A 23030-nucleotide genomic window follows, 5' to 3' on the forward strand; every position below is an offset into this window, starting at 1 on the left:
CTATGTGTTCCAGCCCACAAAGTCAACGAACATTGTTGGTGCCCCATCATATTCACATCTACCACTGCCTGCAGGGCTGCCCTCTCACCTCTTCCCATCTCCCATCTCCCTCCCCCCAACCACCTCTTCATACCTCCTTCCGGCCAGCCCTACAATCAGCTGTTCCTGAGCTTTTTTTTAATCACAGAGGCCCAGCTTTCAGGTTTACCACTGTCCTATAAGCAGACAGTGATGTTGGCAAACCTGGAAGTCAGGCCCACGATGATTAAAAAAAAAAAAAAAAATCAGATGTTCACATTAATCACTGACTGCAGAGCCAACAAAAGAAGGAGAAGCCAGAAACACCCAGAAGAGTAGGGGGCTGCTAAAGTGGCTCTTACTGTGGAGCATGTTCCACTGAGACACTGACCCAATCAATATTGGAAGAATTGAAATCTCCCATTATTATTGTGCAGCCACATGAATTTGCCTTTCTAATTTCAGCTAGCATTTCACGTTTCTTCATCTTGGCCAGGTGGCCTGTAGGATATACCCACTGCTATACTGTCGCTCCTTATGACCTTGGGCAAGCCACTTTATCCTCCGTTGCCTCAGGTTCAAAAATAGATTGTAAGCCCTGTGGGGATAGGGAAATACCTACAGTACCTGAATGTAATCCGCTTTGACATACACTTGGAACCTAAATAAATAAAAAAAAGTACAAATAAATTATAAATTACCCATCACGCATGGAATTTCTATCCATAAGGATTCCACAGTGCATTTTGTTTCCTACAGGATTTTATTATGCTTGGCTCTATGCCATCCTTTACATATAGTGTCACCCCCTCCACCAATTTGATCTTCTCTGTCGCATTGGCCCTAAATCATCTCTTGAGAACGAACTCCTCAGGGCTGTCAAAAAGTGCTGCAGAATTTGATTATTTGGAATCCTTCCCCAAATCGGACTCCAAAAAATGGTATTCAGACCAGAAACTGTTCAGATAAGAAACCACTTCTCTGTTGTTCAGACTTACTTCACCATAGGGGAGAGAGCATGAATTGTATTCCCAGTGTTTCTTTGTGCCCAAATAGAAAGGGAGGAGGATTTGAAACCTATCGGCCAGATTTGAAAAACTTGCCCGCATAAAATCCAGGGGTTTATGCACGTGGCCGGGCCTTATGTGCATAAACCCCGGCCACACATGTAAACCCCCGGGACGCGTGTAAGTTCCAGCACTAGCCAAAGGGGTAGTCCAGGGGGCAGAGTGGGGTGGGGTGGGGCTAGAGGCGCCTGGCACAGTGGCCATTTGCCGCTGTGCTGGGGGGTCGCGCACCTGCGGGGTGCTGGTGCATGCAACTTGCTCCTGCTCAGAAGCAGGAGCAAAAAGATAAGGAATTTGGGGGCATTTAGGATAGGGATAGGGGGAGGGCAAGATAGGGAAAGGGGAAGAGAGGTTAGGCTAGAGGGTTGGGAAGTTCCCTCCCAGTCCGCTCCTTAATTGGAGCGGACTGAGAGGGAACTGGGGAAGGCCCCGATGCATTGCCGTGCGTATTTGCAAAAGTTGTCGTCCCCTTGCGCGCGTCGACCAGAAAGTTTATAACATGTGCGCGCATGTTATAAAATTGCGCGTCCATGTGCACACACTGGGTAGCGTGCGCACATGGGCGCGCATGTAACGTTTAAAAATCTACCCCTCTTCTAGTTGTAAGGGAGCTGAATCTTCTGGTAAAGGAAGACAATGCTGACTTTTGCCTCCTATTTCCTCTAGGTGGCACTACATCATTTATATCAATTTTTAGTGTATAACCAGATATGTGAAACGGACCGTCAGAAGTGCCATGATGAGGCAGATCACTGAGCCATTCAGCCCAGCATCCTGTCTCCAACAGTGGCCAATCCAGGTCACATGAAAGTAGCTGACAGATCACAATGAGGAGATTCATTTCATGTTTTGCATTTCAGCTTTACCTTTACAATGTGTGTTTCAATGTTATAATGTTGGTGGGATGGGGTAAATTTAAGAAATGAATAAATGTCCATTGTCATTTGAAAAGATTTTAATAATGTATTCCTTTTCTGTAGGGTTTTTCCAATCTCAGAGCAAAAATACTGGTTTGTGTCTGATCAATGAAAACAAACATGTTTTGCATTCAAACTTTTATTAGATATACTTTTAACAGGAACACATTTCTAAGAGCCAAAGATGGTTTACAACAGGCAAGAAAATGCACAGTCTTTTAAATAGTTATGATCTATAGATGACAATGGGTGCATCCTTTTTGTGTATTTTTATTTTTATTATTGTTGCTGTCTGATGAAGTTTGTGGGGTATGCGCAGTGCAATGCGGACATTCTTTTTTTATACATCCAACCTTCTGTTTTACGTGCAATGTTTTAGCACTTTCCAATGCCAATTCACAAGAATAGAAATAAATGTGATGTCACTGAAGGCCTCAGGCAACAATGGATGGCTAATTTAACAGAACGGCCTTTAGCACATATCAGTCTGCATTAATAAACAAAGATATGAAGGGATGGCTCAAATAATCAAGGTGATGGCTCAGTGTTAAAATTAGTTCTATAAAATGTTCCTGTGTAGGTATGGATCTTTGTCCATAAAACTATAACAGAGAAAATCCAAGAACAGAACATGTAAAAGCCCAGGTGTACCTAGCAATTTCTCATAGAGACCCAATGGGTGCCACAGAATCAAATCTTAGCATTCCTATAAATCCTCTTAATATTGATCAGTCTTAAACAGAAAGTAAGCACGATAAAGAAATGCAGGCATGCTATACACCATGTATAAGGGCATCATTTGACATAGCATGAATAATTAAGTTTTATATCCAGTTGCTGCTAATGAACATGTTTATCTATATGTGTGTATATTCCATATACATGAAATTATCATCATGAATACAAGTTGAAGCTGCGCAAGTTTAATGCATTTATAATTGTTCCACAATGTTACTGAGAATATAGACGCCTCCAGCACAGTGTAATAATTTCCTCCTCATTTCTTATTTACTGCTGAACTCACTTCTTAAAGTATCAAATCTAAATCTAGAATACAAGCTAACAGGAACTTTGTGCTATCACCATGCAGAAGAACTATGTTGGACTACCTTAAATGAAAATTATAGTATGTGCTTTATTTAAGCTTATGTAATAATACCTACATGAAAGCAACATTTCAGCTTTGCAGAAGTTAGTTTACCGCAAAGTTTTAAAAGCTTACTGCCTTGCCCATTTTTTTTGAGGAACGCTTCTGTAAAATGGCAAAAATAAAAATGAAATACAATTGCAGCAAATGTTACTTTTGCTGGTGTTAAACTGTTTTAGCATATGATAGTATAACTATGTGTATATTAGAAAGGTTAAAACTCCATTTTACAGTGCATGTTCGTTCTCTTCTTTAAAGTTTCTTGGCGCAGTCGGGGCAGTAAATGTGATCGTTGTGGCGTACGAAGCGCTTGTTGGCCAGAGAAAGGGAGCATTTTTTGCAGTTGAAGCAATACTCATGCCAGGACTGCCCTTCGTAGCTGACAACATTGGATCCCTTTCCAAATCCTGTTTGGAAACAAAAGAATTATTATGAGGCGCGACGTCCCCCTTGCACCCTGCTCTGACATGTTTGGCAATGCCCCGCCAGCACCCATCAGTTTTCCTATTGAAGCTATATAACATTTTCGCTCAGCGCTTAACACACTATTTCCCCCCCTGAGGAAGCCAGTATTGGCGAAACATCTTGAGGCCGTCTGAGGGGAGCTGTGAACCACTTTACCGACACAGACTCTGGTTGTTAATAGCCTGGGTTCGGCCTTGTACCTTTCCATCTCCACAGATTCCTGTTGAAACTGTCAACTTTAAGAATAGCAGCATTGAACTTTTCAGCAAGCAACCGCTTTCTTAAGTTTCCGAAGCAGGTCCTCATTTTCTACAGGACTTTCATAAGGACTTTATATGGATTACCATTTCTAGTATGGATGTTAAAGCGCTTTCATTATGAGGTGACAATATGTTTTTTCTAATATCATTTTTTTTCTTTTGTAATTTTTTAAGTTTTGTATAAATTAATAAAGATAATTTAACTTAATTTTCTGTGAATTTGCACAGTTTCTAATTTTACATTTATGTTATTTATTTATTAGGAACAACTAGTATAACTGTCTTAAATATATATTTTTTACTATAGATATAGATGGAGCTAGATATAGATATAGATAGATAGTAGAAAGATAGATAGATATAGCTTATGTTTGATAGCTGCAAACGACTATGAAGAGTCTCTCTGTTTTGGCCTGTCTTGCCTTCCATCACATGTTAGCTCGCAGTCCTGTCAGATCTTGCCTCATTGCCACTTGCTGCCATTTATTTTTGTCTTACCCGCTAGTTCCTCCCTTCTTCTTTTCCTTCCAGCTCAGTCATAACTAGTGCTGACATTCTGGCACCAGAATGAGCCTTTTCTCACAACTGGTTGGGGATTTTTCCCCTATTTTACAAGAACAGCCCCCCCCCCGTTCTTACTCCAGTTATTGCAGTAACGGTGCAGAGCCCCCTATCATAGGCTCTAAATCCAGCCCACCAGGTGTTGCTTTTAATAATTACATAACTCCCGGGCTATAAACACTGCTTCCACAGCATCCCCAGCGCCAGGAACACTCCATATTCAAGTGCAAAAAGCACCGCCAGGGAGCCAACAGGCCAACCCTGAGGCTATTTATGATGAGAAGTGATCTAAAGCTGAGGTCTTCATTGAAGCCTACCACAGGTTTTTCACCATCGTCCTCATCCTACAAACTGAATCAATACGACAATGACAAGGCTTAGAAGATGGCTTGAATCCCTTTGGACCCCAGTGCAAATGCACCATCGGTCCCATCCGAGCTTGTTACTGTTCTGCAATGACTGGGAGTCCTTCTACCTGTAGGCACTGCCTCAGCAGCAGCCCTAGTCCCTGAGGTCCAGTGAGAATAGATTCAAGGTGTCTCCTACCAGGCCGGGCTCTAGCCTTTACCATCTATTAACTGCACCCTACAGGACGGATTTGTTTCCTCCTCCTCCTCCTTTCAGCTTCTAGCTTGACTGCAGCCAGGGCTGGGATTTTGTGCCAGGATCCTTCCTTCACACCTGGTGGGGATTTTAATTTAAATTCCCTCTCTGTTTACTCTCGTCACCGTAGCAACAGTGCTTGGCTGGGGGCCATGTGCCGGGGCTCTGGATCCCTGCAAGCAGGAGCCCTAATTCTGCACATTAGGTGTCGCCATTGCATAACGACTGTGGCTTCCTTCCCCTCAAGGGCCATGATCGCTGCCTCCGCAGCACTCCCAGCCCTGGCTGACCTGGGGGAGGGGAAGACCAGAGCCAGGAGCCAAACCCATCCCTTCTCATAGCACTGCACAGCCGGCTTGATTAATATGTTTTATTGTTTGCAGTGTATTTCCTGTCCCCTACCATGCTGCTCTGATATCAACAAGCAGAAATCATTTATTCTGACTTGAACACAATTATGTTTGCTTTAGGGCTGAAATGCTTGGCTTGGCAATGGCTGAGAAATGAATTTCTGCGTCAGCCCTGCCCTTCTCGCACCCTACTAGTTCCTGCTCTCTTTATATAGATTATTAGTGGCAAAAAGGCTTCATTTCTGCAAGTTTAACCAATTAGATAAAACATTTTTAGAAGGACTTGAGTCTCATCCAAAAGGACGCATTCATTGCAGATTTGCACAATTAAAGTTGCCCAATCCTCAATTAATTAATCCCACCAGGGATATAACTCACCAGGTTTAGTTCTTCGCAATCCTGGCCCCACTGCTTTAACCTGAAGCCTCTTATTTATTTTTGTCCATATCTTTTCAGCCTATCTAGACTAGACTGTAAGCTCCAAGGAGCAGGGACTGTTTCTTATGTGTCTCTGTAAAGCACTGCAAACACCTGATAGCACTATACAAATGTTAATAATGATATGGTACTCTAAAATTATAATTGTGTCTAGACTAGTTCCTGAGTAGAAACCTATATAATGCCTTTCATACGGTCAAAACCTGTCAGTATCTGTCTTTTCCTGAAACAGAGAAACAATGAGCATGATTCCAAAATCAGTTTAAGCCCAGAGCAGCTGGCAATTAAATCCAGGTCTCCAACACTGCACTACGTGCTGCTACTGTTGAGTTTGCCCAAGAATGATAGTTTTCTCGTGTTGGTATTCAACTTCTGCCTAATTTTCGAAAGAAATCCAAACACTGGCCTAGATTCATCAGATTGCTATAATTATAGCAGAAATAGCACCTGCGATAAAAAAAAAATGGGTGGGGCGTGGTTAGGATAATATCCTGCGTTTCACAGCGCAGAGGAACATATTACATTGCACGCTGCGTCAGCAAGGCGTGTACTGCATCAGTGCATAGCATGTTGCGTTAGTGCAGCACATGTCATTTTACATGGCACGCACTGATTTGTGCATGGTGCATTATTTTTTTAGTTTATATATACCAGCTTCCTGCAGCTGCCTCTTTGAGGCATTGGAGAGAAGAGAGGAGAGTTGGTGAGTGGATTAGTGAGCTTATACATTGTGATTTCCTGAGTGCATTGTCTTCTGTTCTCATCTGTTTCCCTTTACCTTGGTCTTTTGTCTACTTTGTGTAAGTGAAAGTTTTTGACAGTTTGTTCTGTTTGTCTGAGTTTGTGTTAGGAGGAGGAGTGGTGGTGAGGTGGAGGAGGAGTGGTGAGGAGGAGGAATGGTAAAGAGGAGTCATGAGGTGTGGTGGTGTTGAATGGAGAGGTTTGAGTGTGAGAGTCAGGGGGAAGAGGAGAGGAGAGGTGTGAGGAGAGGAGGGAGGAGAGAAGGAGGGAGGATGAGGGCAGGGGTGCTAGGGGAAGGAGGAGGAGTAAGGACAGGTCAGGAGTAGAGATAGGAAGGGAGCAAGGGATAGGAGGAGGCGTGAGGGGGAAGGGGATAGACTGGCGAGTCCGGTGGGAGGAAGATGACATGCTAGGAATAGACAGAGAGGATAGAGGGGAGGGGAGTCGGTAGGGCAGGTGCAGGAAGGCGGAGGAAGGGAGGGGAGAGAGGAGTGGGAGTGAGAGTGAGGAAAGGAAGGACACCTCTTTGGAAGTGAAAGTGGCACCCCATTCAGGCAGCTGGTCGCGTTCATCTCAGGGTATTGAAGTTCAGCCCGGGGGACAGCAAGATGAGGTCCTGGAAAATTATGCCATGCTGTTCGGCAACCGTGTGGCCAAGACCTCAAGGGCAGCCAAGGACCAGATCTGGCACATCATTGCCCAGGCAATCTGAAGGTGCAGCGGCATGAGATGCAATGGGGAGCAGGTAGCCCCCAGGTACCGGGACATAAAGGTCCAGTTAAAGGCCAAGGTGCTGAACCACAACAGGTTCATCTGGCAGACCAGCGGAGGAACCCCTTGTCTGATTCTGCTGACACCCATGGAGGAGCACATTGCATTTTTTTATATTTACATTTATTCACATTTATGAATCGCCTAACACCAGAAAGGTCTAGGCAATGAACAAGAATACAATATAACACTAGAATAAAATTGAAATAAAATAAAGATAATAAAAATCATTAATGGAAAAAATAACCATAAAACATGATAATAATACAAGTAAAATAAATATAAAAAGACATAAATGTTAAAATAAACAATATTTAAAATAAAAGTAGGAAATTTAAAAATATGCTAGGTTGAACAGAAAAGTCTTAACTTACTTTCTGAAATTCTTCACCGAGTCACATTGTGTGCTATCTATCGGAAAAGAATTCCAGAGAGTGGGCCCAGCAACAGAAAAGGTGCACTCACGGGTCATGTGTAATCGTGTGACTTTAGGTGATGGAATCTCAAGCAGACCACGTTGTGAAGTGTGCAAAGCTCTGGTAGGTTGATAAAATTTCAGTATTGCATTGACCCAGTGGCAGGTCTGGTCATTGAGCAGTTTAAAAATCTACATTCCAACCTTATATTTAACTCTTTCATTAATTGGGAGCCAATGTAATTCGATTAGGGTGGAGGTAATATGTCCCTATGCTTTAATCCTGATAGCAGACGTGCAGCGGAGTTCAACAACAGCTGTAATGGTCGTTGTGAAGTGAGAGAAATGCCTGTATATAGACTATTACAGTAATCAACAAGGGGGAAAATAGATGCTTGTAGAACTGTATGGAATTCAAGCAAGTGTAAAAGATTCCTGAGACCTGCAAGGACAAGAAGTCTATAGAATCCATGAGAAATGCCCTGTTTTATTTGGGGGTGAAAAGAAAGGGAGTTGTTTAAAATTATTCCAAGATTTTTAATATGATTCTTGATTGGAAAGGAGAGATTATCTATTCTAGAGTGATGGTCTTTTCATCGAAGGAAGCTTGTAAGAACACTGTTTTAGACATGTTTAGTGAAAGTCTATTGTGTTTTAACCAGTTTTTTTATTGTACAAAAACAAATATTGAGATGTTCAATAGTGACCTGCCAAGAAGAGCGAATACGAAGAACAAACTGTATGTCGTCAGCGTAAAGTTTATAGCAGTCAGTTAGAGTGGAGAGGATTTTGCAGATAGGAGCTAAATAAATATTAAAAAGGACATAGGAAAATGCAGATCCCTGAGGGTCACCAGTTTTGATAACAGAAAGAGCAGAGAATTCGGTTTTGAATTTGACAGATTGAAACCGATTAGAAAGATATGATTGGAACCAGGTAAGAACAGTACCAGAAAGGCCACATTCTTGGAGGTGAAAAACAAGAATGTCATGATCGATGGTGTCAAAAGCAGAAGAAATGTCTAATGAGAGGAGAAGAAACAGTTGGCCTGAATCAATGCCTCTCCTTAAGGTGTCTGTGAGGGACTGGATATGTTCAAGGGCATGGCTGAGCAGCTGGACACCACATGAGCCGGAGCCGGTAAGTTTACCAAATCTGTAAATGGCAAGGCTACTACAGTTGTGCACATCATTTGGCATAAGATGCTCACATTGATTTACATGCAAAGTTTGCATTTCATGCCAAATGGTCTATGTGTGTACCTTTTGGATTTGGTACATATATATTCTTATTTGTTTCCACAGCTTTTGCCCAGGGCTTTGCCAGTCTCAGTCATCCAGCCCCAGGGACCAGCAGTGAAGAGCCAGGGACCAGCAATGCAATAGCACTTTTCTGTGCCCCTTGCTTATGGATGCTCAGACACAGTTCAGTGAGGAGGAGGAGGAAGAGCAGCAGCCTCCTGAGTACAGCCAGATCCTGCAAGCCCTTGGTTCAGCAAGCCCACTGAATGTGAGCCTAAATCTTTCCAGCTTCATGGAGGAATCCAGCCTGCACTGGGACACAATAAAGCTAGTATAACCTCTCTCCAGCACACTACATGGCCAGCACGAGGCAGCACACACTGAGACGGAGAAGCCCATCAGCACCCTCAATCCACTTCTAAAGGCTCAAACCTCCTCTCCGCCCACAACCAGCACAGGACCAGCACTGGCTCCAGCACCAGCTCCGGCACCACCACTGGCACTGAGCAAGGCCTCACTGCTGAAGCAGCTGGACCAGTTGGAAAGGAGTCATGATGTCCACCTCCAACACATACGGGCAGGGTTAGTACATCCAGGGGGGCTGTCAATGAGCAGACCCAGGCCCTGCATTACCAGACAGAACCCCAAACACAAGCTCTCTTCACAGTGGCTACCTCAATAAATAACCTCATCAGTGTCTTCAGATTTTCCAAAGAATGCCAGTCTCCACCAGTGCCTTCCCCAGCATCCCAAGACTCTATACCACATAGCAGTCCCTGGCTTGACAGATGACCCAGGGGTAGGCTCCCCAAAGACATGCCACCCCCAAGTGGCAAGCTACGACATAGCAAAGGACCATGAATGTTCACAATTGATGCCCTGTAATACCTAGAATCAAGACTTGTTGAACAAGCCTGGCTGGGCCTCTGAGATAGTTCCTGTACCAGCTAGATGGAAGAAGATTGCTGAGCCCATCCTCACTACAGACTTTGTGTGCCAGCTAAATGGAAGAAGACTGCTGGGCCCATCCTCACTACAGAGTTCTTCTGCCAACTTGCTGAAGGGAATGGTCTACTGTTTGTTACTGTTGTCCTGCTGCCTAGTTCTAAAGCCCTCCTTGATGTTCTTCCCATACTCCAATCTCCTTGATGTGGTCTCTAGTCACAATCCAGCTGCTGCATCTTCTGATCATGTCTCATCTCCTGCTCCTGATACTAGTGTCTGTCTTATCTCATCTCAGCTCAGCTCATCCTATCCTGCTGCTGCCTCCATGTTGGTATCTCATCTCATCGCAGCTCATCCTGCTGCTACCTCCATGTTGGTATCTCATCTCATCGCAGCTCATCCTGCTGCTACCTTCATGCTAAGGTGTCTCATCTCATCTCCTGGGGCTGCTACTTTGATACTGTTGTGTCTTCTCTTGGGGCTGCTACCTCAATGCTGCTGTGTCTTCTCCTGGGGCTCCTGCCTCCATGCTGCAGTGCCTTCACCTGGGGCTCCTGCCTCCATGCTGCAGTGTCTTCACCTGGTCCTCCTCCATGCTGCGCTCTTAGTCCTGGTCCTCGACCTTCATGCTGTGCTCTCTAGTCATGGTCCTGCTGCCTGCTACTTAATCTTTGCTACCTTGGCTCTTAGGCTGTCCCCCTTTTGAGAGCACTCTTTCAACATTTATTGTCTAGGTCCTTCACTTGAACTCTGCTGCCTTAGCCCTTAGGCTATTCCTCCTTTGAGAGCACTCTTTCAACATTGACTGTCTGGGGCCTTTTGTTTAACATCACATAGATTTGCTGCTATCATTTCTAACATTAGAGCTGTACTGTAGCTATTGGGTGCCGTTTCTGTTTCCTTGCTCTTTGCTGTAATTATGATTGTTGAAAAGGATAAGATGCTAATACTGTTATGTAATTTTGTCATTTGGAACAATGTATGTAGAGGTTTACACAGAATGTGCTGTTCATTTCAGTTACAATGTCATGTGCAATTATATATCTTGTTCTTGCAGAATGTGATTACCAAATATGTTGACTTGCTTTCAATCTGTTTTGCAACCGTCGCAGCTCGATGGCTTCACTCCGCCTACCTTTCTTTTTCTGCGACACCTCCTGCTCCCTGGGGACGTCTGGCTGCCGCAGCATCCCCGGACTGGCTTGGGCGCTGCTTCCCGCCATGCTCCTCAGGTACCTTAGGGCACGCGCGCCGCGTGGCCCTCATTCTTATTTCTTCTATGGCGCGAACCTCAGGGGCATCCCCCTGTGATCTTGTCACGCTGCCCGGATATTTAAGCCTGTTGTTTATTGCTAGCCTTTGAGTTAGCAAGGGATTTCCTATGGATGGGATTCACTTTCCATACCCAGCTACTCTGCTTCCAACTTCTATTTGGACTCTTTGCTGTTAACGAGGTACCCACTCCTCGGGGGCCTCTCTGCTTCTTTCAGGTCGCTATCAGGAACCGGTACTCGCTCCTTGAGGGCCCATGTTCCCTGACTCACTGCCTGTGTCCATCTCCTCTTCTACTTGGAAGAATTCGCTACAGACACTATCTGTGAGTACAACTACCATCTACTCCTCAGAGCTGTTTCCCTGGAACCAGGTACTCGCTCCTCGAGGGCCTGCCTCCGTTCTAGCACCAGTGCCATCTTCCACGGAGAACTGCTGCGTGAGTAGTTGGCAACGAGTCTCTGTGCCCAGGGATCTGGTACTCGCTCCTCGAGGGGCAGCTCTCCCTATCTCGGGGCTTCTCCATACTGGGGACTCTGTGAATATCTCAGTGTACTCATTTTCTCAGTTCTTCTTCCTACAGCACTGCTACCGGAGAAGCCACTGTTCCAGTGCCCTGAGGAATACTAGCCCAGCCGGGCTCCATCTTCTACTCACTATCGCCACCTCTGGTGGCTTCAGAAACTGTCTAATAAAAGATATCTGTGTTTGTGTATCCGGAGCTGAGCCTGACCTGTGGCCCCTCACGGGACTTCCCCCCGTGGGCGTGGTCAGCTGCCACAGTGTCCAAGGGTCCACCCAAACCCTACAAAACATAACAATCTGTTGACATTTAGGGGCGGATTTTCAGAGCCCTGCTCGCGTAAATCCGCCCAAAACCGGGCGGATTTACGCGAGCAGGGCCCTGCGCGCCGGGAAGCCTATTTTACATAGGCCTCCCGGCGCGCGCAGAGCCCCGGGACTCGCGTAAGTCCCGGGGTTCTCGGAGGGGGGCGTGTCGGGGGCGTGTCGGGGGGCGGGCCCGGTCGTCGCGGCGTTCCGGGGGCGGGTCGGCAGCGTTTTGGGGGCGGGTACGGGGGCGTGGCTACGGCCCGGGGGCGTGGCCGCGCCCTCCGTACCCGCCCCCAGGCCGCGGCCCGGCGCGCAGCAGGCCCGCTGGCGCGCGGGGATTTACGTCTCCCTCCGGGAGGCGTAAATCCCCCGACAAAGGTAAGGGGGGGTGTAGACAGGGCCGGGTGGGTGGGTTAGGTAGGGGAAGGGAGGGTAAGGTGAGGGGAGGGCAAAGGAAAGTTCCCTCCGAGGCCGCTCCGATTTCGGAGCGGCCTTGGAGGGAACGGGGGGAGGCAGCGCGGCTCGGCGCGCGCAGGCTATACAAAATCGATAGCCTTGCGCGCGCCGATCCGGGATTTTAGTGGATACGCGCGGCTCCGCGCGTATCTACTAAAATCCAGCGTACTTTTGCTTGAGTCTGATGCGCAAGCAAAAGTAGGCTGATCGCGCTTCTTTTAAAATCTACCCCTTATTGTGTAATAAAGTGGTCACAGATTTGAAAAAAAACTTTCTGCTTGTCTGTTTTTATTGTGTGCTTTTTCTCTTAAGGTTTCACTAGGTAAAAGTTTTGGGATCCAATGACCTTGCATGCTAGAGTTCTAGTGGTCATTCCAAGTAGACAGTTTTCTTCCAGGCAAAACTATATGGCCTATGGCATACAACCAAAATCAGATTGTATGCTCCCAAGGAAAACAGCAAGAGCTAAACAGGTAATTCCTTACTGTGGAGCTTCAGTATTGGATCCAGTTGGCTCTTAGCTAACTATTGGGTACATGGGTATGTATGTAAGATGGGCACTATTTAGTAGAGATGTGCAATGTTTATCATGAATTAGGCAATTTTGTTGAAATTGCCTAATTTGTCGTGGATCGGTGGCCCCGAACCTCGAAACGGTTTTTCCCCGAATTTCGGGGAAAATCCGTTTTTCGGGTTTTTTACGGGGGGGGGGCACATTTTATTTTTTTTAATTAAAAACCACCCCAAGCATTACAATTAACATAATTACAACCCCCCCCCCCCACCATCACCATCCCGATCCCTCCCCAAGACTTACTAACATCCCTGGTGGTCCAGCGGGGTCACGAGAGCGATTTGCCCTTCCATGCCCGGCGTGCCTGCCTCGCTCGAAATTACGTCGATAGCCTCTGACCTATGTCACAGGAGCTACCGGTGCCATTGGTCAGCCCCTGTCACATGGCCATCGGCGCCATCTTGTGCTTCTGCCATGTGACAGGGGCTGACCAATGGCGCCAGTAGCCCCTGTGACATAGTATGGGCAAAGGCTATCGGCGTCATTTTGATTACTGGCAGCTGACGACGAGATTACTCCCGGACCACCGCTGGACCCCCAGGGACTTTTGGCCAGCTTGGGCGGGCCTCCTGACCCCCCCAAGACTTGCCAAAAGTCCCTGGGGGTCCAGTGGGGGTCCCGGAGCGATCTCCTGCCCTCGGGCCGTCAGCTGCCGGTTTCGGTTTTCCCCGTTTAGTTTTTCAAAAAAACTAACCGAGGAAAACCGAACTTTACCCCGAAGCGTCCGACTCAAAAAACGACCCGGTAGTAAAAAAAACGAAGCTCATCTCTACTATTTAGCTAGTGTTCACCTCCATATGCAGTCTGATGGAATAGGTGTAGAAATGTTTGGCTAGAGGTAGAGGTGCAGTAGCTATGGTTTCTCTCTGTTGGGAACCAATCAGTTCTCTAGGTACACAAAGGTCATAGTGCACTTACTACAAACCATTGGCCTGTGACATTGTGAAGATATATTACCTCTGGCTCTGGCACCGAATGCTATCATGATATAAATCTTTAGTCAGAGGGCTACTGGAAAATGACATAAAGTCCTAGGTGTGTTTTATCTCTAGGGAGCATCAATGTGCAACTGCTTGTGTGAAGGACAGAAAGCATCAATGTGCAACTGCTTGTGTCAAGGACAGAAAGCCCATGTGGTGTTAAGGGCAAGTTACACTAATCACCCCACAAGACTTAACACTGGGACCCTTACTTGGATCCTCACGCCACCTAAAAGGCAATCTGGATAAAAACCCCTTTTAGGTTCCAAACTAAACAAAATGTCTTCTACTTGCAGGCTGCTCTAACAGCATATCAGCAGCTGTGTGACAACTGAGGAGGAGTGAGAGAGTTGTGTAGGTTATACCAACCCCACAGATCAAAAGCAGCCAGCTAGGAGGCCTGCTGTTGCTTGGGAGCAGGAGGACCTCCACAGACGGGCTGCCTTCCCTATACTGGCCTGGCATGTGGATCTGTCTAATTCCTCTTGGCTAAAGTGTGTTATCTTTAATTTGGTTACAATCTTTCAGGTACAGTCCACTGCTCCATTGTCGAAGTCTAAGTAGGCAAATGTGTTTTCTGTTACACACTGACCCAGACAGAACAGTGAGTGAAAGAAAGATGATAGAGAGGAGAGTAGCTGCAAATACTCTACTGGCCTCCCTTCCATTGAAGGGGAAGGGGTAGTTGAGGCCTAATAGGCAAAGTAGCATTCTATGAGGCATGCTCGAGAGGCCTGCTAAACTTGTGAGGCCAAACAATGCACTTGCTATAAAGCTTGGTACGTGAGTAGCCACTACCCACTTTCTATGGGTTCACTCTAAAAGGTGCCCTTTTCCAATCCTTCCATTTGGACCAGTAGAAATCTCACAGGTGAATCACAACCTTTAAGTGTCCACACTGCTGGTAATTGCAGATCAGGTGTGGGCTGTTAGTGATGGGTCAGCCAGAATGTCAGGCACAGTTTGTCTTGCTCATCACACAGGTAAATGAGGAGGAGAGAAATCCAGCTGTGGTGCAATGGCATGCAGACCTAACTGTACAAGCCACTTATGTCAGCGATGTTGTTACATCCCCCCCCCAATGTCCATACCATTTGCTGTAAACACATAGCCAAAGATGGCATAAAGAAAGAAGCACCTGTCTTACCTATAAGCCATCACAACCTTCTACCCGTTTACAACTGTACTCCAGTGTACCTTCAATGTATCCCACAAAAATCAACCCAATAGTATCACTGGTAAAGCTATCAACATTTACTGGTCAATGCCAAGTATTGTATGTAGGCCTCTCACTCACAGGGTCTGCATAGTGTAACAGACTCCTAATTAGGTACAAGGCCACCTTACTTTAATTATAATATTTTTGTTGGAATTTTCCATTTTTTTGCACATTAAAACTGCCCCATATCAGTCCTTCAATAGTCCTCTTAATTTTCATATACTATACTCCAAAGGTACGGGAGAAACAATAACTACTTATCTCGCCAATTTTGGTTAGTCACCCGACACGCGCGTGTTTCGAACCATCGGTTCTGCTAACACGCGCATGTTTCGAACCATCGGTTCTGCTTCAGGGAAATTTTCTTCCGTATCCAGTCTCAGAGACGAACTTCTGAGCTTCCATTCCGCGAATTTGGGACTTCCAGCTCTCTTTTCTTGGCTCAATTACCACAATTTTAAATATTGCCGCGGCTCCCTTACGCCGCGTCCATCTTTGAAAGGCACACCGACTCGAGTGATCCTATTATAGCCTAGACCGGAACCTACGTCATCCCAGACAGTTTCCTTTCACGTCCGGTCTTCTCATTTGCTTTTCTTGTTTACGATATACAGACACCGCGAAAGTCACGGCTGTTATCATTCTGTATAATTACCTGTGAGTGAGAGGCCTACATACAATACTTGGCATTGACCAGTAAATGTTGATAGCTTTACCAGTGATACTATTGGGTTGATTTTTGTGGGTTACCTATAAGCCAACCATCACCGTAGAGGCCGACCTCAAAACTTTCATACAGGCCCGATTGCCTAAGTATAAAGGAATCATGCACGGCTCCTGGGAACTTGGCCACCACATTAAGGATGTGCATTCGAGCATCACAGACCACTTGCACTTAGATGGCGTGGAAGAGCTTTTTATTGCAGAAGATCTCCTCCCTGTCATGGGGTGGGATGATGGCTACATGAAGGGCAATCGATAGTTCCCAGAACATTGGGTAAGTTAGTGATGGCATAAAAGCCTTCTTCAATTCCATCAAGAGTTGCCTGTCTCGAGGAAATGCTATGTAGCGATTCATGTGGTCAAATACAGCTGTAATGACCTGGTCCAGACAGGGTAAAAAGTGGTTTGTCACAGTCCCCCCACGACCCCTACTGTCATTTGGAAGGAGCTGCTCGACATGAAATGCAGGGTGGCCAATAGTTTAGTGAAGCCTGCCATTGAATGAGACCTTTCTGTGACTGGATCCAGACCCCCCTCTGATTTCTTCATATAAATCCAGGATAGTCTAAGAGCTGAGCCGATGCCTGCTAACCACATAATCCTCTGGCATACCCGGCAGTGAGGCGTGTGGAGGAAAGATGTGCTCTCTGTATCTCCTCCACTGTGCCCGCCTGCATGCCAGGCGCTGCCATGGCCCAAGACCCTCTCCCTGCGGGGCCAGTAGTGCTGTCTCCGGTGCAAGGACTTCCCGAGGAGGGGTTGGAACTTCCCTTGCCTGTTCTTGTAGTTGTTGTTGTTCCTTTTGTTGTTGACTGCGGCCAGCCTCCTGAAGCATCCAGTATCCCCCAACAAGTAAACTTGCCACAAACATTATAAGGCCAATTTTAAAAGGCCTGCACACGTAAATTTCAGGGATTACGTACGTGGCTGGGCCCTGCGCGCACTGAGGTAGATCTTAAAACAGTACGCGCACGCGTTCTTTTGTTGGCACAACCGGCGCCAACAAAAGTACGCCGGATTTTACAAGATACGTGCGTAGCCGCGCGTATCTTATAAAATCCGGGGTCAGCGCGCGCAAGGCTGCGCAAAATCAGCAGCCTGCGCGCGCCGAGCCGCGCAGCCTGCCTCCGTTCCCTCCGCGTCCCCCCACCTTCCCCTCCCTAACCCACCCCCCGGCCCTACCTAAATCCCCCCCCACCACCACCTTTGTTGGGCAAGTTACGCCTGCTTGAAGCAGGCGTAACTTGCGCGCGCCGCCTCGGTATCCCCCGACACAGGCCGCAGTGCCGGGGGACTCGGGACTGCCCTCCCGGCCCACCCCCGAACCGTCGCCATGCCCCGGACCCGTCCTGGACCGCCCCCTGACCCCAGACACGCCCCACAGACACGCCCCCTCCTGCTCCTTTTACGAAGCCCCGGGACTTATGCGCGTCCCGGGGCTTTGCGCGCGCCGGCGGCCTATGCAAAATAGGCACGCCAACGTGCGAGTGCCCTGCGCGCGTAAATCTGGGAGGATTTACGCACGCAGGGCTTTTAAAATCTAGCCCACTGTGCACAATTTACAAAGGATCCAGCCACATGTATAACCCCCGATACACGCTGAAGTGCTGGGCCATAAGAAAGGGGGCAGGCTGGGGGCAGGGTCTGGGTGGGGGGCAGGCCGGGACAGCGCCATTATTCGCTGTCCTGGGGAAGCGCATGCCAGCAGCCGGCCGGCACGCAGAGTCTACTGCTGCTCCAAAGGAGAAGTAAGGTAAAAAACAAAAAAAAAAAATCTAATAGCTAGGAAAGGGTTAGGAGTCAGGGAGGAGAGGGGAAAAGGTAGGAAGGTTAGGTAGAGGTATAAGGAAGTTTGACTCCTTAACTGGAGGCCTGCGCGCAGAGGAGGCCACCTGCCCGTACATGTGCGCATGGTCATTAAAATCCGACACACATGTAGACATGCGAAACGTACTTTATAACATGTGCACAACAACACACGAATGTTATAAAATCAGCGCATTCATCTGCACGCACCAGGATGCACACGCGCTCCTTTTAAAATCTACCCCCATGGGTTTAGGAAAACAAGGCAGATGAGAACAAGTGTTTTTATTAGCCTAGGAGGGCCTAATAGGTGTATCTGATAGAATACCTCTTGTTATCGCACGCAATAATCGCTGCAATATATATTAGCAGCGATCTGCAATAATTGCCATGGTATTGAATATGGAGGTAAAGAAGACACATCAGGCAGGTTGCATGGCAGGCAGGAAAAAAGGACTGAGCCCTCACGAGGGTCCTCTTTTTATTGTGCATACATTCAAAAGCAGATGATGTGTCATCACATGATTGGCTCCTCTCCACATAGCAACAGACGTATCACCACACTATTGGCTTGGCTCAGGGGGGGTGTACGGATCATTTCATTGGCTGCTGAATCCTATACCTCCTGTCTTTGTCCTGCCCCTGACTAGGAACACCCAGCCCTTCTTTCAGGCTATCAGGGTTAATTATAAGCCAGAGAAATACATGATTGTCAGGTATCCTCTCCTAGGCAGAGAGGCTTAAGCACAAGTGATGCTTTATTCAGCGCAAAGGTCAGGGAGAAGGGAAGTTAGTGTTAAACCCTGAAATGGCTTACTGGCAAAGCTCATAATTCCCACACCATGGGTGTGCGATAAAACGTTTTTTCCCCTGGTACCGCAAAAAAAAAAAAAAAAATGGTGTAGCTGTTTCTGACGCTAAATCCTGCGTTAGTGTGCATTATTCTATAACGTAATGTGGTAGGGGACCTTAATTTGCATTAACTCTTCTCACTTGCAAACTAAAGTTAAAATTTGCATGCTTGCTTACGTTGCACTATTTATCGCGTGCGCAATGCACATTAGACCCCATTTAACGTGCATTCGGGCCCTAATGCAATTTGATGAATGACAGCGACTGAGGGACATACCTGTGATAGGATTATTACATCCAGCACACTTCTTCGCCACAAAGGTCTTGTAACAATCCACACAGTAGAAGAGATCTTCCACAGCGGTAAAGCGCTGCCCTGCAAGCTTCTTTTTGCATGTAGCACACACAAAGCATTCACCATGCCAGGGCTGATCTTGGTAAGTAATTCCTCCAGAAGTAATGGGCTAATAAAGAATAAGTGTGATAAGATTAATGAAAGGTAGAACTGCAATCAGTAGAACTGGCCTATTGTAACCCGTATGTTTTCTAATCCAATCCTGTAAACCTTCAATCCAGAGAGATCTTGATAAAGATGGAAGCAAAATACTTTTTGATTATGTTTGGTTCTATGGTATTCTTAAGCTTTAAAATAGGAAGTTTGGTTTGATATCTCATAATATGTCTGAAATTTATTTTCCCTTAAAAATATATCAAACTATCTTTTATTCCGATGGCATTTAAAAACCTTCAAGAAATAAGTAGTTAGTATGTGAATGGGGTTGTCTAAGTGATTAAGGCTACCCAGAAGGATTTTAAATGTTTTAATATTTTTCAGATGGGAAAGATATATTTTTGTATAGATTTGTGACTTTTTTATGATGTTAACCTGGTACTAATGGAATATGGAACTTAAAGCAGAGAGGAGGATAGTAAGTTATGTAAATAGGAGTAAGTAGTGAGCAGTTTTTTTAGCTTAGATATTTTATTATTGAATTTTATTTTATGACTGTTTTTGGATTAATATTTTTAACTTAGTTGTGCTCTGCCTTGAAGAGGACAGTAGGCCATGTGTGGCAGAATATAAATATGTAAATTAAATTAAATTTCCATCCAAATAATGGAACAGAGCTTTCAAAATAGGTTGCTGATGAAGTCCAGCATGAAAGGCAAGTTATCATCTCGGCAGGGCCACTGGATTATTATTGGATTTAAATTGGTCATCATTACTGGAGGCAGATCGTGCACCGAAGGGGTGCAAGTCAAAGGGATTTGACCCTTTGCAAGCCACTTTGCGAACCATGAGCGAGATCTTGAAAAAGATCTGTGTGCAGACATTTTAGTAGTCTGTTTTTTAACTTTTTCTTGATTAATTTTTTCTTTCTTTTTTGTTTTCTGTGTTTGATGTTTTGGCTGTTTATGTCTTTGATTCAGGTGCGAATGGGGGATGGTCACTATGGGCATTTGGAAGACAAGGTTATCTTCTTATTTTTTTTACCTTTCTCTTCAAATAATGACATATAGCAACTGTTCTGTCAAAATCTTTATCATGTGGTCTTATGAATACCAGATCGATGAGCTGTAAACATTCTCTTCTTAAAGATTTAATTTTGAATTACAACTTGCAGGTGATATTTTTGACTGAAACTTGGCTAAAAAGAGGTGAGTTTTATTGTCTTACTCAAGCTTGTCCACAGGGATATTCCTATTATTATTTCAGAAAAGCAGTGATGTAGCTTTTTAGCAAAGGATATGAGAATATTTAGCATTTTCTATAGAGGTGCTCCTCAATTTCAGTAAATATTTAGCAGTCTGTAGAGGTACTTTTCATTTTGGTAAAGTAGTATATAAATCTATGAATTAGTGGAATATAAATATATGAATTCTGAAATTCAAATAATTCAAAATGGAGCAAATATCTAGTGGTAATGAATTCCAGAGTGAGGGTTCCTGATTTATTATATAAGTTTGGTTGTTATTTGTATCTTTGTTTTATAATTTTATGTCTATTAGGTTGTATATTATTATTTTATTTTAATTTGAATAGCTATTGTTGGATTTTATGTATGTATTTAACATGTTTTGATGGACAATAAGAAGTACTCCAATATACAAAAGGACCTTTAAGATAAGTTTTTACTTGCATAAAAAATACCAAAAAGTATGGTATTTATAGAGTGGTGTATTAAAGCTGATGATTAATTATAAGGCAAAAGAAAGCAAGCATTGCTGATAGTGCCTATGATGACTGGCTTATAGCAAGGTTGGATGTGTTATATTTTTGGAAGAGGGCTACCTGTGTATTATATAGTATGATAATTAGCCCTCTATTTCGACACATTAAATTCCTGTATTTATAACTATACCACTTGAATAACGCACTATTGGGCCGATACAGTAAAGTCCGCGGGAGAACGGACGAACGCCCGCTCTCCTGTGCGCGCGATTCAGTATTCAAATTAGGGTCGGCGGCGGCTGTCAGCGGATTTGACAGCCAACACTCAATTTTGCCGGTGTCGGTTCTCAAACCTGCTGACAGCCACGGGTTCGGAAACCGACGCCGGCAAAATTGAGCATCCAGTTTTCAACCCGCGAGCCGCAGGCCGACTTCAAAATTATTATTATTTTTTTTTTTAACTTTTTGTAACTTTCGGGACCTCCGACTTAATATCGCCATGATATTAAGTCAGAGGGTGCACAGAAAAGCAGTTTTTACTGCTTTTCTGTGCACTTTCCCGGTGCCCGGAGAAATTAGCGCCTACCTTTGGGTAGGCACTCATTTCTGAAAGTAAAATGTGTGGCTTGGCTGCACATTTTCCTTTCTGAATCGTGCGGGAATACCTAATAGCGCCCGCAACATGCATTTGCATGTTGCGGGCGCTATTAGGTTCGGGGGGGGGGGGGTTGGACGCGCGTTTTCGACCCCTTACTGAATAAGGGGTAATGCTAACGTATCGAAAACGTGCTTCCAATTGTGGGTTAACAGTGCATTCCGCCGGAGCGCTGTACCGTATCAGCCTGTTAACAAGCAGATTATTAAGAAAATAAATAAAATGAAAAGAAATTATTGCACATGTAATAAAGTGCTCCTTTCTGCTGTTTATAGACTCCCTATAATCTCTTACTTTCCTTCTTGAAACATTTTTCTTTCTTTATCTGGATAATGGCATGTACATTGCATCAAATCCCAGGCTGAGTCTTCTCTTGGAAGCCAAACTGAGAAACTGGGCAATTACAGCCACCAATGGTGAATCCCATCCTAACACAAATAAGTTCTGCAAGAAATGTTCAATAGGAAAGGTAATTTTCCAAAGCCCCAAATTTTCAAACTGGACTTCTGCGCAAAAGACCATTTTGAAGATTTGCGGGTACAGCGAGTACACACACAGACATGCAGGGGAAGTTATACCTGCTCCCGAGCAGGCATAACTTACCGCACGTACATTTGCACGCAGATTTGTGAAAATCACAAGTAGGCGCATAAATTGTTTCTCCATCCTGACTACTCCTTGAAGTACTTCTTACTACTCCGAGGGAAAATACATAGGTAATCGCGTTCTGTACGTACTTTCCCCAACACTGGCCCCCAGCTAATAATGTTCTATGATTGTTTGATGTGTTTTATGATTTGTGTTTTAATTGTAATCCTCTCAGAACCTTGGATATCATGAATAATGAATATTTAAATGATTAAGAAAACCTCCACAGTAACTTACATTCTTGCATTTCACACAGTGCTTGGCAAATTTCTCCTCATGACAGTTGACACAAAAGACCTCTTCTCCTTTTGGGAAGAAGCTGCCTGCCCCTATGGCTTGCTTGCACTGACTGCACGTAAAGCACTCCTCATGCCAGGCACTGCCCTTGTAGTCAACGCTGCGGCTTCCTGCAGTAAGAACAATAACTTGGGTCACTCGTCAGGAAGACAGAGAATTACAGACAGTGGGCCAAGGGTGTTGGAACTAGGGGTGCTGCAGACTGCCATTATGCACAAGTCAAAAACAGTTTTGCATATCTCCACTATGAAAATTGTTCCAAATCCCCTGCTAGGGGCTCATATAAGGTTCGTACCCTGCATACGAAATAGGAGAAAACTTTTAATATAACAGGGGGGGAAAAGGCAGTCTGCCCTGTTTGAGCCTCATAGTATGATCTCTTGTTCTAGAAATTTCTTTCCACTGGAAAAAAAAAAGGTTTGCTTCCTATACATTATTTTGTAAACATATTTCAGTAGAAAGGGATTTCTAGAGCAAAAGTTCACAACATGAAGCTCAAAGGCCGTATATTCAGGAGTAACAAGAGGAAACAGTTCTTCAGAGAAAGGGTAGTGGAAGCATGGAACAGTCTCCTAGGGGAGGTGAGGGAGGCAAACTATCCAGGA

The 23030-nt window shown here is 45.2% G+C and overlaps 1 protein-coding gene across 3 annotated transcripts in view; it reads right to left on the bottom strand.

Annotated features, from left to right (window-relative positions):
* Positions 1 to 2125: 2125 nt before the first annotated feature.
* FHL1 (four and a half LIM domains 1) overlaps positions 2126 to 23030 on the bottom strand; it is a 111558-nt gene continuing 90653 nt past the window's right edge. For all 3 annotated transcript variants that reach the window (XM_029606641.1, XM_029606640.1, XM_029606643.1), the window contains 3 exons: positions 22366 to 22535; positions 18930 to 19116; positions 2126 to 3556 (listed from right to left, as the gene is read on the bottom strand). In XM_029606641.1, the coding sequence (XP_029462501.1) occupies positions 3402 to 3556; positions 18930 to 19116; positions 22366 to 22535 (512 nt within the window). In that variant the 3' untranslated portion in view covers positions 2126 to 3401. The remainder of the gene's footprint in view (positions 3557 to 18929; positions 19117 to 22365; positions 22536 to 23030) is intronic.

This window comes from Rhinatrema bivittatum, chromosome 6 (assembly GCF_901001135.1).
Source record: "Rhinatrema bivittatum chromosome 6, aRhiBiv1.1, whole genome shotgun sequence".
Classification (NCBI taxonomy): Eukaryota; Metazoa; Chordata; class Amphibia; order Gymnophiona; family Rhinatrematidae; genus Rhinatrema; species Rhinatrema bivittatum.